This window comes from Vidua macroura, chromosome 17 (genome assembly GCF_024509145.1).
Source record: "Vidua macroura isolate BioBank_ID:100142 chromosome 17, ASM2450914v1, whole genome shotgun sequence".
NCBI lineage: Eukaryota > Metazoa > Chordata > Aves > Passeriformes > Viduidae > Vidua > Vidua macroura.
In genome coordinates this window covers 10,323,357-10,338,265 of record NC_071587.1, presented here as the reverse complement: position 1 = coordinate 10,338,265, position 14,909 = coordinate 10,323,357, and the positions used below count along the sequence as shown (strand labels likewise).

Genomic DNA, 14,909 nt, shown 5'->3' with positions numbered 1-14,909 from the left:
GCAGGTGTCCGTGCTGCAGGCTGCTTCCCACAGGGCTGCTCCTCTCCTGCTGCACATCCTTGGCTTTTGGCTCTGCTCCCAGGGAACTTCCAGGCTGCTGCTGTGCACCTGGGCAGGCAGGAGACCCGTGCTGATTTGCTGGTGCCCTGAGAGTGAAGGAAGTATCAGCTGAGGAATCACCAAGTGGAGACTGGCTGAGCAAAGCCACACCTGCCCTCTCAGCTGGGTGTAAATGTAAGTGGCTTCAAAAAGGGGTGAAAATCTGCATCTGAGAGACAGTGAATTCTGACAATGGATCCAAGCATGGAGGTTTGAGAACAGAGACCTTTCTGGGCAGCTCACAGATGCTGCCACCTTCCTAATTCACAAGGTTTGGGGAAAGCAGTGCCCACAGGGTCAGGAGCATCTCAGAAGTCACTGACTGTCCCCTGCACGTTCTCTGCAAGCATCTGTGCCCCTCAGGGATGCCAGCACCTTGCTCTGCCTCTGGCCTCTCTGGCTCTGCTTGGTCTCAGACCACAAGATGTAGGGTGAAATCTCTAATGGGGGAGAATGAACAGAATCAAATGGGGAAATATTAGAGGACTGCAAAAAAGGTTTTCGTGACATCTTACAGATTTTCCTTGCCATCCTCCTGTTATCTCAGTTCCTTCTTCATATCTAGTTTCCATTTCCACCTTCAAATTCTCTTTGCTGATCCTAGAGATCTGACTGTGTGCAGGCTGTTTCCAACAGATAACTAGCTCCCCCCTAACACTAACTGAGCCCTTCCCCTTCCTTCTGTCCCACCTGTGAGATGAGACCTTGTGCAATTGTCTGGTTTTTACCCCCCAAGGGCTGTCTGCCTTCGTCTGATAAGACCTGGACCCTGTAAACATTTGCTGAAAAGCATGGAAAAAATAATTGCATTTACAATGACCTCAAGCAGGTTAGAGAACAGTGTCTTTATCCAAATCTGGAGTCGACTGTCTTCTTAAATCAATTTAAACTGAAATAAGATCCGTTCCTCCCTCGTTCCCTATGCAAAAGTCAGCTGTAATCACAGGACACTGAGTCTTGCACAGGCTGGAGACCAGAATGTGCCTCTGACAGGAGTACTGGGCAATTTATCACAGGAGATTACACTCGAGGGTGCTCATGTGACTGGGATTTAACAGTCAATTAAATAACACCAACACTTCTAACAAAGGAGCTGGGGTTAAGGAAGGACTCCAAAATGACTCCTTTTCCTTCCCGGCTCTGATGCCAGCCCTGGGAATCTCCCTGTTATTAACCCAGACGTTCACTCAAAGCGGACCGGAACAAATAAAATTGTTCTGAAATGTCCCTGCAGTGGGAGGCAGACGTCAGGTCTGCCCCTGAGGCAGTTTGTAGGAAGCTGTCCCATGTCTTGGACTTTATCAAAAGGATTCCAGCCATGTGTTTAGTGCAAGTGATTATGCTGCTGCTGCTCAGGTCATTTCTAAGGAGCAGACAGGGAAGTACTGCTTCTTGTCAGGATTAACCAGTGCCAGACAGGGCAGATGAACACGCTGCTGCTGGTTCAAAAGGACACATCCAGCTGCCCACGCATTTACCAGGAACACGTGGCAGTGCAGTGCTTGCACAGTGAGCTCAATGTCTGGGCCCCACAGAGCACACAAATACACAAAACCTCTCCCTTCCCCATCTCTTCCAGCAGGCAGCAGTGCCTCACTCCAGATCTCTTATAGCTTTCCTTGAAATTCCCCCCAAGTCTTGAGCACCTCAGCCTTGCCAGAGGTTCACTCCTTCCTCTCCCACTGCTCCTGAATGTGCCCATTGCTCCTGCAGTTATCCTGCTTCATCCCTCCTTACAAGCAGACTCACTCCCAGTGCTCAGGTATCTCTTGCTCTGGTAGCACCAACTCCAGTCCCACGGTTCTCTGCTCTTTATCTAACTACCAAGCCACTCTGTCTCTCCTCACACCTCACCTCTTGTGTTCTCTTAGGGTCCATCTGCCCTCCCTGCCTGGCCAGGAGAGAGGCTTGCACACAGCTGGGGAGCATCTCCTGCACCTTGTGCAGCACATTGCAAAACTGCAGCAAGACACACACAGGCTCATGGTCCCGGCATTCACGTGAGCAGCTCTTTTCAGGACAGCAAGAAAAGCTTGCTTCTGTATTCACCCTTCACTAACCGCCAAACATTTGCATTTGTTCTTATATTCCAGTGGCTTTTTACAAAAGTAAAGAAAAAAAAAATTTGTGGTGCTTTTTGCTCATTTTATCAATTTCTTCCCCTAAATGCTGCTTCCCAGGGCTGTTCTTTGGAAATCCCACTTTGCACTGGGTCACCCCTGGAGCCAGAGCTGTTGCAGCACTGGGCCTTAGCACAAAACAACCCTTCTGCTTGGGCACAAACAGCATATTTAGAAGTTACCTGATAAATAGAAGGACACAGCTTTTGTGACACAGGTTTCCTCACCACACAAGTCAGGAAAGGGCTGTTACACTCTTGTGAAGCTGGCCAAGATGGTGAATTTTTTCCCATGGCAAAAGAAACAACATTCCCCATTCCATACTCTATCTCTCTCATGGGGTAAGTCCAGAGTTTTTTTTTTTAGGTTCCTCTAAAGCATCAGAGTTGTTCCCATTATCCTGTTCTGGACAATTCGTCCCAGCAGTGTATGACATGGTGTTTTCCTAAAAGACTATTTTATAAGGTCACTTCATCATCTGGTCCTTGTTCCACAAGGTCATTCAAAAGTCACAACACTGGAGTCAAAATCCCCTTATGCTCATTTTGGTGTATTGGAAACTACCAGAATGTTTGCTGTGACTGAAATAAATCCACAGATTTTCCCCTAATAGAGTTGCTAGAATAATATCAAGGTCATGACTCCCCCTAACTCTTCACAATTGCTGCCGCACACCCCCAAAAATACTAATATATTTTTCATGTATCAGGAAGGAGTTGTTGAGAAATCTCTTGGAGCACATGAATGTCAGCCTGATATTTTACTTGGGACCATCTCTTTGACAGGATGCTCATTTTCTCACATCTACACATCATTATTTAACACCAAATCCACAACTTCCCAAGAAGAAGCTGTGAGATTTTTTCCAAACAGTAAATGTATATTTTCTGCCTTGTTTGTATTAGGATGTAGTACCTAAAAAACCCCAAATTAATGCTTGAGGTAAAACTAGAGACAAGACCACGGTGTGGTCTTGTGTCCTTGTCCTCAAATAATCTTCATCTGCAGTGGCAGGGATGGCAGCAGAGGGTGACAGTGACCAGAGAAGGTGGTGTTATCCATGTGTTTGTGCTTCAGAAAGGGCAGGGCTATCAGGTGTCTATTTACAGTTCCCAGGAGAGACACTGACATTGTGTCTTAACAAAGATTTCATATTCAACCAGACACTTGAAGCTCAGACCCAAAAGCCAACACTTAAACAAGTTCCCTACTTCTGGCGTGCTGTTTTGGCCAATATTTGTTGCTTTAATCACAAGTGACAGCCAAACAGTAATTTGGGCTGTGTATTAGAACAGCCCCATGTTCTGCTCCTCCTGAGGCCACACAGATATTCAGAATTAGCAGTCCCACAAACCTTTTCCAGGAAGTAGTGGCTTCTGGGAAGCTGAAGGATAGAATGGAAATTGCTGATCGGAACAAGGAGCTGTAGATCCCTTGAGGGGACACACAAAGCAGCACGGGATGCTGCTGACACTGTTTAAATTGGGTGGATTTATGAGCTTTTCTGATAAGAACTGTTATCTGGGGCTGGAATCAGACCCCGCCTCCTTTGCTGGAATTTCTCTTGGTTTGTTCTGTTCCCAACTCTGAGCACTTCTGGAGAGTGTCCACATTGTCTCTTGCAAATTCATGAAGATGGGAATCTAAGGCTAATGGTATCCTGTGAATTTGCACTAAAGGCTGCACTGACCTTAGAGATGCAGGAAGTCTTTAGGCTGGGCAGGAGCAGCAGGAGCAGCTCCAGCTTTGTGCCTTGGGCTGGGCTGACAGTGACCAGTCCTTGGTGGGATTTGCACTCCTGGGTGCCAGCTACTGATACCGGCAAGGGGTGACTGAGAGCAGGCTCCCCATGAGCACTGCATTTTGCATTTCAGAGTCTCCAAATACCAGAGGCATTATCTCAAGCTGCAGAGCATTGTAAATCAGAGTTAATTCTTTCCAGCAGTCAGCTTTGATATGGCCCTCCCTCTCATTACCCACTCCCTAAAGGAAGAAAGAACACTCTAAGGGTCCTACCCCCATAAATGTTCCTGGATTCAAAAAGACAAAAATGGCACTATTTTATTTGCATGTCCAGAAAATTGGTGGTGTAAAATTCTCCTACAGGATAGAGGATAAAGCCAGGGGTTAAAATAGTAAATTAGTACACCTGCCTCTGGCTCAACTCTACTGAGCCCACTGCAGATCTTTAAAGTTTATCCTCCTTGTATAAGTTATTTAGAGAATATTTTTTGAGCACTCTTTATATTGATTTAAAGCTTCCTACTTTTTAAGATCACATTCATTAGAGAGATGGGTAAATTCTGGTGTAGGATGTAGCAGTTGACAGGTCTTGCTCAAAACCAACATCACTGCTGGAAGCAGAAATGAGTCTCCTGAGCCTTGGTCCCAGTGCTGCAGTTTTATGGAATCCCTGGGATGCACACCAGGAACAGTTTCCTTCTCTGCAGAAACAGACAGAATTTTTTTTTCTTTTTATAGGCACTGAAAGCAGTGAAGGCTGAGTAACAGAGCAAGTATGAGCCACGAGGTGTCTGATGAAATGCCATAGTTTGAGATTTTTACGTAACCACATGGCAAGCTGTGATACATGTATGAGACTTTCCTGGATATTCAAAGTTTTCAGGGAATTATGACTTGCAGCAGTGAGCCAGCACTATTTCAACTGAGGCAAGGATTAACCTTCCTGTCAGGACAGTCTCAAACAAGCTTGAAAAAGCAAAACTACAGAGATAGGTGACAAATAATACACTTTGGGAAACAAAAGATCAGCACCTGGGGCCTTAAGGCCAAAGCAGATCTGTTATCAACCATTCAGCCAAGATCAGAATTGAGCACTGGCCACAGTGTCACTGGCAGGCACCTTCCACCTGTCCCACACCTGCAAAGCCTCCTGTTTCCTAGATAAGTTCAGCATTTGGGAGAAGGTCAGAAGAAAGAAGACTGCTGAGATGTCGATTCCCTATGCAATGGAAGGACCCAGACTTTGGCTCTGTTATGTTCTGCAGGAGGATGCAGGCTCTCCAAAGGCAGTGCTGTGTCACCATGTGCTGAGCTCCCAGACAGATGAGCTCTGTGCACAGTGATCAAGCTCCCTCTCAGGTAATATACATCCCAGCCTGAAAGCTGCTTCCTCCACCTCCCTTTGTAGTCCGTGTTTTAATCAGCACCATCTGGGATTAGCTCCCTTTTATTTACTTATTTTTGGGTACAGGCAGTCTTAGATCCTCAGATTTTGGTCAGCCTGCCTGGAAACTCTTCAAAGTTTGGGATTACCAGCTCATGTGCTGGAGCCTGGGATAGGGGTTCCAGGCACTTGAGAGCAGACACAAGACAGGAACAGAAGTGACCCATCAGCAGACACTGAACTTAGCTGCAGCATCAACTTTTTAAGGTTATTTTCTCAGCACAGCTGGCCTGGGGGCTGTACTGTCACACATCCACACTTGGCTGAGTGATCCAGCACAAATGACCCCATTTTCCCAGGAATGCAGAGGGAGTTTGCTGTGAGCATGGCTCCATTGGCCACAGCAGAAATCAGGCGTGTAAATCCCTTTCTTTTAGCCTCAAACTGGTCAAAGGGAGAATTAAACCCCCAGCCTTTCTAGCCCTTGTAGGGGAAAGAACTGAATGAAGCAGGGACAAGCAGCAAGTAATGATCTCTGCCACCTCCCCTGTGCACTACCCAATTTATTTTGAAGTGCTATTTTTGTTCAGCCTCAGACATTTGAAACATTTTGCCTGGAGCACAAAAGATCACATTTCCCAGCTCGATGAGCAACCCACACAGAGTTGTGCTAAACACTTTATGAAAATGCTGTTCTGTGAAATAAAGCACGTGGTATTTTAGCATTTTTGCTCAACCTGACTTACCTGACAAGCACTGCAGGTCATGAGAGGGAGACAGGCTGAGTGACTTCACATCAGGGCGCCAGTGCATTGTATTTTGGTATTGATGGATGGATGGATCAAGGTGCTTGTCTGGGCTCTGGTGCTCTATGAAAAATAGCAAAAAGATTTTTGTGTTTAAAGCCAAATAAGCAGCACCTTAATTTTGATGGATGTGTTGTGTCCCAGCACACAGCTTACAGCTCACCAAAAGGCAAGTGTGACTCTCACTTCCATCCCTGCAGGAACCCCCAGTCAATGCCTCACAAGCCTTGGCTCCCTGCACAAGGATTGTCCTCCACCCTCTTGGAAGAGCACCTGAATGAACATATAGTGTATGTATAGCTCTGGGGCTCCCACGATCTGCAGCCTCATCCTCGTGCTATCAATCCAGTTCCGTTTTAACAAGCAATAAAAGGATTTTCCTGTTTTGCTCATGATGGTAATTGGTAAGTGACTTCATGGTTTTCCACCCTGTTTTCTGCCCTGTTGTGGAAGGGGAGAGGGGAGCAGCTGGGTGGGCACTGGCAGCTGGCCATGGTCAGCCCAGGACTGCAAACAGCAGCCAATCCTCAGCAGAACAGGCACACACACCTGCTCTTCTCCATGGTCCTGGTCCTGTAGAAACAAGCCATGGAACAGGATTGTTTAACAAATTTTTAAGTTTGCTCATTTGTTAGCATGCTCAGGTGTGTACATTGCAAACTGCCCTTGGTTCAGCCTGGTAACAGTAATTTTACTCATTATCAGCTATCTGAAAATAGATGTTAAAATAATATTTTTTTATCATAATTTATTAAAAAATAAATCCCATGTTGATCTTATCAATTGTTCTTAATTCTTAAAATCTCAGTACCTGCAGTTCTGTTGAGGATTTAGCCAAGCAGAACTCCTGTCTGATGTTAAACAATAGTGTGCTTCCTAGCAGGAAAAAAAAAAAAGCCTAATTAATTTTCTTTGGTTTTTTTCCATGGTTGATTAGTCCATCATACATGCAGGGAAGCTGCCTCCCTAGGGATGCCTCAACACAAACAGCCATAAATAAATTAACTAAAATAAAAACCTCCCTTAACCTGCTCAAAGTAACATTTGCAGCAGAGGTGTATTTATCTCTGTGTTTTACTCAGAGTGACAGCAATTGAACAAAACAGGAGCTGGGAATAGACAGCTCTGCATAACATCCAACTGGAAAACAAAACTGCTGCCAAATCCAGTGGAACTAGATTATCTCAGTGCTCTAGGTAAGGCTTTCAGCAGCCCCCAGCACCAGCACGTGCTTTGGGAAAATAAACGACATCCCAGAGCTGTCCCAGGTTCCCTTCTGCAGGGAGCACTGCTGAGACAGCTCTGCTCCACAAACTCTTTTAGTGCCTGGACACACATGGAGCAAAAGGACACTCTTGGCTTTTTTGACTCCTCCTGAGTCTCAGTCTCCTGTGTGCAGAGAGCCACGAGCAGTGCCAGGGGAGCACTTTTGGCAGGGCTGTGCCTGTTTGGCACCTCGAGCAGGGCTGATGTTCTCAGAGCTGTCAGCTCTGTGCCCACGCAGACAGGAGCAGCAGTGACCTCCTAACCCGGGCTCTGATCACAACAGGCTCACAGCTGAGGCCTCCGAAGCAGCTTTTCAGCACTGTGTAGTTCATGAGAAGAATGTCAAGGCTTAAAAAGAAAAATCAGTATTATGAGATATCGACAAGCTCCAACCAAGCCCCCAGGTGTTTTCAGGAGTTTCAGACTCTCATCTGGGCAGCAGAATTTTGGCTGAAGACACTAAAATAGCTCCAGTTAAATCAGATGTCTTTAGGATGCCACTGCCAAGACCTTGTAAGTAACAGCAAAGAATTTCACGGCTTGTAACCATGTAAGGGCAACTCTGTCCATCTTGTACAGTAGAGTACAGTTCATTCCCTTTCTTGGCCCTCAAACATCTGAACTATTCCTGTTCCAGGAAAACAAAGAACATTTTACAGCACAATACTAGAAAATGCAACTGAAAGTGGATTTTTAAAGGGACACATGTCCTCCCTCGATAGGATTCTGCAGGAATTTTGGTAGGACTCACATGCAGTCTTGCTGGTGACGATGGTGTGAACTTCAGGAAGCTTTTAGCACAGCACTAATCCATTCCCAACTGAACTGTTTCAGCATATGGCACCATTAAAATCTCATATTTTGACAAGAAATTAATGGGAGAATAATTTGCTTCAATTTTTTTAAATTCCGAAAACCAAATGGCAACAATCAGTGTTACAAAACACAGAACATTTTAAATTACAACATAATCCTTAAATACTCAAACCAGAAGTGTAAATTTGGGTCAGCTGTATACTAATGGGGTTGTACTGCTTAAAAAGACATGTGAGAGACCTCAAGTTCATCTTGAACTTTTAAGCTGTCAGTTTGCTCTGCCTTATGGAGGAATTCCACTGAAATCCACATGGATGAAGAGTCTCAGGGGATTAGGAACAAGTCAACAATATTTAAACTCTTTGGTAAACCAGGCATTTATCAGCAGCAAACAGTTAAGGGTCTTATTTAAAGTTCTACCCTAATGCCAAGGCAGAAGCAGCTAATTTAAGATATGTCAGGAAAAAAAATCAAGTCCAATTAAAACTTATCTCCTCTTACTGTGTACAAAGGAAAGTAATAAGGATTGGACATAAGCCAAGCTGAAATCTCTCTGGTTTGAAGACTGTATTCTTTCCAGAAAATGTTTTCACAGATTTATCTCCTGGAAAAATGAATTATTTCTAGGAGAATCACAACATTGTCATCCCTCCTCCCCTCCCTTTTTTTAAAATACATCTTTCATGGTTAACTTAGATGTCAGAAGAAAATAGCTCAAAAATAAAGTATGGATTAACTTCCCCCCTTGTTTTAGTATTTAAAAGGTTTCTCTCATGTGCTTTGTGTATTAAGTTCAACATGAACCAATTTTTTGGCCTTTTTAGCTGAGTTCCTCCCTTGCAACACCCAGGAGCTCATGTTTTAAAAGTTCTATCAGCTCAGAGTAGTAGTAAATTCAAGTGTTATCAGTGGGAAGGGAGACTGTGCAGCCAAAGATGTTTCAGGTTATGGCTCTGCTAAAAAGGGCTCTCAGCCTGTTGAGTTCTGACTTCTCTGTTGCAATTGCTCCTGGAATAAAGGTTTAGTTATGGACTTCATTGTATCTATACAGTAGCTTACACTCTGAATCCTAATTCATTATTTGCAAAAAAAACTTAATAAAATCACTAAAAAAAAACCCTAAACACACACTGTAACTCCACATTAACATGGCCTGATTTGCTCTGCTAATATTCAGTAGGTGTCCATGGTGCCAAAACAGGACCTTCCAAACAAATATGCTGCACTTTGTCGTGTCTGAGAAACAAAATACAGGTAAGGAGAAAGATACCACACGTGGGTAGTTCAGCCATTCTCCTTAGTCCAGAGGCAACAGCATCCCTGTTCCAGGCTGTCCTGAGAGGCCTGAGCCTCCTTTCCCACGTGTGCATGCAGCCACAGTAACTGGCAAACAAGTCAGAAACGAAGCACGTGGTGACCCCTCTCAGTGGTGACAGCATAAACAGGAAAGCATCACCAAACAGCCTCTGTCACTGGCAAGAGCTCTGGGAGGGCCTGTTGTAGATGTCGGCGAACCCAATGGGAAGAATGATGATGTCTAACTCCCATTTCAGAAGGCTGAATGATTCCTTTATTATAATAATAACACATCAATATGCTATATAAAAGAGGATACTAAATACTACATGCTACTTTCCCTAACTATCATATCTAACTCATAATTCGTGACCCTGTTCTCCAGAGTCCAGACACAGGTGGATCTGATTGGCCATCAGGCCCAAACAATCCACCATGGTCCAACCAAGCGCTCACTCTGGGTAAACAATTCTCCAAACACGTTCCACAAGAGAAAAACAAGGAGCAGAAATAGAAATCGTTTTCTCTTTCATTTCTCTCTGTGCACCTCAATAAAAAATCCTGAGAGAGAGAGAAATGTGCTTGCCACAAGGGCCTCTGCAGAGATCTGAGGATGGACAACTGCAGATGTTAACCCAGAGAGGACCACAAGCAGGGAAGTGTAATCTGGATATCACCTCTGAGTAATGCCTGAGAAGGTGCAGATCAGGATACACCACCAGGACAGTCCCTGTGCAGTTGTGGGCATTATGGAACTGGTAAAATGCAGCTGACACGGGAAATTTTCCATACAAGTCACACCCCATTACCTTATTTTATAACCCAAACCCATACATGACATTTATTTAAGTGATAATCATAAAGTGACAAATAAACCTGCTGTGTGCAAACAAAATCTACCAACACAAAACCAGTGCCTGGAAGAAAGGACAGACCCTTTCTTAAATCCTAACAAGAATTCCCTTAGTTTTTCCAGTGAAAAAGCAACAAACTCAATTAGATTACTACATTGCAAGTGTTCCATTACAGATGCAAAATTTATTAAATCTGGAAAAGAACAATGACAGTGAAGCCAAGAACAAAGTGGAAATCCTTGACTCTGGCATTGCTTTACAAGCTGTTTTGTTTTAAGAATTCACAGTGAGGATCTGTATATTTTTAAGACACATTTCCAAGTCTTTCAAGACTAACTATAATAAACCCATTTGTGTTTATGCCTTGAACATAAGACACAGCACAATGTAGTTTTGAACTGTTTATTTCACATGTTCCATACCGGAGTTTCTTCAGTTAAAAGTTCCTAGAAGAAATTGAAATAAACATTGTTACAAATGAGTTTGCTTCAACAGCTCAAGTAAATAGCTTTGACCAACTGTGTAATCATCCTATAAATACAATGTACAGATTGTCATCCTAAAAGCTGGATTTGGGAATGGAAGTTCCCCCTGCAGGAGTTAGAGGATAAGATAAACATACGTACTTGGAAACAATTCCATCATTTTTCGCCAGACGCAAAATGGAGTCATCTGATTCACCCTGTAAAAAGAGAAAAGGAAATATTCTCAAGTGTCCAAATAATTGCTGACACGTGTGGAAGAGAGCCAGCTGCAGCAGTTAGTGCAGATTAGTGTTTTCAAAATAAACTGTTGCTTTTTTGTCACCCTTAAGGGTAAGGAATTGCTTTGACCGCTTAAAAATATGCATTTGCAAGAACAACGTATATTTATGGATAAGTGGACTTGTGATGAACTCCTCACACCATTTTAAAGTCAAGGTGGTATCATCTCCAGTAATTATAAACAACAGGTAAAAGCCAGAATTAGTACTTTGATATACATTCTTAGAAGAAAATCACTTGCATACTTTACTTAAAAAAAACTAACAAATATCTCCAGAAGAAATTGATTATTCCAAGTTAATCCAAGGCCCTGGGACAGGGTGCCCAGAGAAGCTGTGGCTGCCCCTGGATCCCTGGCAGTGTCCAAGGCCAGGCTGGAATGAGATGATCTTTAAGGTCCCTCCAAACCAAACCTTTCTTTGATTCCGTCAATTTGTTCACGTGTTTACTCTGCCCCAAAAACCACTGTGAAAACACACTTCACAGAGTGTTTTCAGGGCCAAACACACAGCTGATGAATGAGTACTGATCAGAAGCAGCAGCACAGCAATGCTGCAGGTCAGGAAGGCACTCACCATTCTCCGGATGGGGCCGCAGATGGCGTAAGTCTTGAACTGGCCATTGACTCTGCCTGTCACCTTGTCCACCTGCAATCACAGCAAAGCTGCTGCACACACAGACTCTTACCAAGTTCCACTCTCACATCACGCTTGCCAAGCACCCCAAGTTAAAAGCTGCAGAAAAATACTTGCAGTGTTGAGAAAATAAGCCACAAAATGTCAAGGCAAACGCTGGAGTTAGAAAGTCAACTACAATGATCTTTGCACAGCAAATCTGTAGCTACACAGTGCAGCCATTAAATGTAGTGGATCACAGAGATTGACAAGAAATGGTAGCTAAAACAGAAAAAAATATTTGAGCTCTGAACAAATGGAAAAGCTCTGTGTAAAGTAGATTTTCCTGCCTATACTCTTTTTTTGTTTCTTTTAGCTAAGGTCATATAATGGAAAATTGAACTGAAGGGGGAAAGGGACAGACTTGTTACATGGGTAGGAAAATGTCCAAGCTGAGAGACAAACTGTCTCACTTTCTCAAGCTGCTGAGAAATTTAACAGGAAAAAGACTAAAATATATAAATCATGGATTTTAACAGTGTAGTGAACCCTGTAATACCAGGTGGGTTCATTTCCACATTCTGCTAATCTCTGATCCTTTGAAAACACGGAATAGGGATCACTGAAGGAATGAAACATGGTGAACAAGAAAAAGTACTTGCCTTAACAATTACAGGAAATCAGAATCAGGGTGGTTTTTTAAAGGTTTCTCTTTTTTTGGTGAGATAACTGAGGAAACTCAGATTTTTAGAAGATGGGGGAATGTGGTCTCCCACTCAAGAACCAAATCAAGCTCTGTAGCTCATACGCTACAGGAACATTGCGTCCACGAAATTCCTGAAATTAAACAATTGGGGAAAAAAACCCTAAACCATGCTACAAGGAGCTTAAATTAACTGGAACCCACATGTATTGACTGGGAACCTGCAGGACTCAAGCTCTATTGTGACTTTCTTTACTGAATTACTGAAGATACATCACGAACCGTTTAATTCTGTAACTTTTATCAAAAGTTTAAAGGTTTAGCTCTGTCATCACATATTCTGTTGATAAACTTACCTCAGAAATGTTTATCTGAATGGAAGCATGATCCTTAGCACCAATGATTCGGTTGCTAGCAGAGCTAAGGAATAAAGCAGGACAGATTTAAACAAAAGGAAACAGGCAGTGACAAGGACAAAGAAAGCTACTAGAGCCAATTCTACAGGCAAATTAACACTGCACAAGAAATTCAGACAGTAACAGTTTAAGCTTTCATTACTTAGAAGATTAAAATGCAGTTTTAAGTACATTGAAAGGAAATTTTCACATGGTAGCATCACACTTATTAGCCAATTATCCCTTCACTTTGGTTTCTATGTGCCCAGTTCACCTTCATACAGTGCACAGGGCAATACAGGCCTTCAAAACACACAGGATGTTATTTTCTTTTCCAAAATGCAAAAATACAGTCATCAAGGTAATTAATAAGATTAGTTTCTATGCCTTTTTTGCTGAGAGCCACTACAACTGTCAAAGACACTCAGGTTGGAAACGCTCAGGAATCACAGGCTCTAAAACATATTTTACTTAATCTAATAAAATTCATACAAGTGGTTTATTTTTAGTGACTTTTTAAACTGACACAAAACTGATTTTTTCTCCCCCTACAAGTATTCATTGGTACAAGCAGCCCCTCTGCACAGGTGAGGGTTCTAGGGATGTTTCTGGGATGGATTTTGGGGTATTTTGGGGGCCACTCCGGCCCCGCCCGGCCCCTGCTCACCATTTCCGAGGGACATAAAGGTCCACGAACTCCCCGGCATCGTTCTGCATCTCGTCCTGCTCCCTGCTGAGGCGCTAAGCAGAAACACCTGCAGGAATCACGGAATATCGAGATTTGGGAGGGACCCACAAGGACCATCGAGTCTAAATCCTGCCCTGCACAGGCACCGCAACAACCCCACCCCGGGCATCCCTGGGAGCGCTGTCCAAACGCTCCTGGAGCTCTGGGGCCGCGCCCATTCCCCGGGGAGCCTGGGCAGTGCCCAGCACCCTCCGGGGGAAGAACCTTTTCCCCATACCCACCCTCGCCCTCCCCGACTCAGCTCCAGCCTTTCCCTTGGGTCTCGTCGCTGGCTACAGTGACCAGAGCCGTGAGGTGATGCCGGAGCCCGGCCGGGCCCACGGGCTGCGCCCCGCAGCCGAACCTCGCGGGAAGAACCGTCCCCGCCGGCCCGGCCTCAGCATCGCTCCCGGGGCTCCGCAACCGCTCCCGGCCCTGCTGCCACGGCCCCATCGCTGCCGCTGCCACGGCCCCATCGCTCCGCCGGCCCCGCTCCCATCGCTGCCGCTGCCACGGCCCCATCGCTCCCACGGCCCCGCTCCCATCGCTCCTATCGCTCCCACTGCCACGGCCCCATCGCTCCCGCCGGCCCCGCTCCCACGGCCCCCATCGCTCCTATCGCTCCCGCCGGCCCCGCTCCCATCGCTGCCGCTGCCCCGGCCCCATCGCTCCCGCCGGCCCCGCTCCCATCGCTGCCGCTGCCCCGGCCCCATCGCTCGTATCGCTCCCGCTGCCACGGCCCCATCGCTGCCAAGTCCCCATCGCTGCCACGGCCGCGCCGCCTTTCCCGGCCCCGCCGCCATCGCTCCCACCTCGCGCGCGGCCGGGCGGAAAGGAAGGGGCAGGGCCGGACACGGAATTGCGTCACAACGCCGAGAGCGCTTCCTGCGCGGCCGCGTGACGTCACGGGCCCGGGGCCCGGCCTGGCCCCTCAGGCTCCGGGCCGCGGCAGGGCCAGCCCCGCGCCGGGGGCCGCGCACCGGGGCCGGCCCCTCAGGGGACATCCCGAGCGCTCCTGCTGCAGGGGAGCCGCCCTCGGCAGGCGGTTGGAATGGGTGGGCTCCAGAGGTGCCTTCCTTCCATCCTGAACCCCTCTCTGGGATGCTGTGGCCAGAGCACCCCTCGCGGAAAGGCAGCAGAGCGTTCCGAACTCCTGGAGAGGGCCCGGTGGAGGCCCCAGCGGTGCTGAGGGGTCTGGGCATCTCTCTCAGGAGGAGGGACTCTGGAGGAGCTGGGCCTGAGGGATCTCCTCCGTCCGTACTAATATCTTCGAGGAGTGGCAGAAAATGTTGCCAGACTCTTTTTAGTGGTGCCCAGCAACC

General features: G+C 45.9%; 1 protein-coding gene across 1 annotated transcript; it reads right to left on the bottom strand.

The window, feature by feature from the left end:
* Positions 1-10,772: 10,772 nt before the first annotated feature.
* On the bottom strand, positions 10,773-14,488 carry RPS21 (ribosomal protein S21). Its single transcript, XM_053992653.1, has 6 exons — positions 14,400-14,488; positions 13,528-13,615; positions 12,822-12,885; positions 11,724-11,795; positions 11,011-11,066; positions 10,773-10,830 (listed from the first exon to the last, which is right to left on the bottom strand). Exons 2-6 carry the CDS (start codon positions 13,575-13,577, stop codon positions 10,821-10,823), a joined length of 252 nt encoding a protein of 83 aa, XP_053848628.1. The 5' UTR covers positions 13,578-13,615; positions 14,400-14,488; the 3' UTR covers positions 10,773-10,820.
* Between the last annotated feature and the right edge of the window lie 421 nt (positions 14,489-14,909).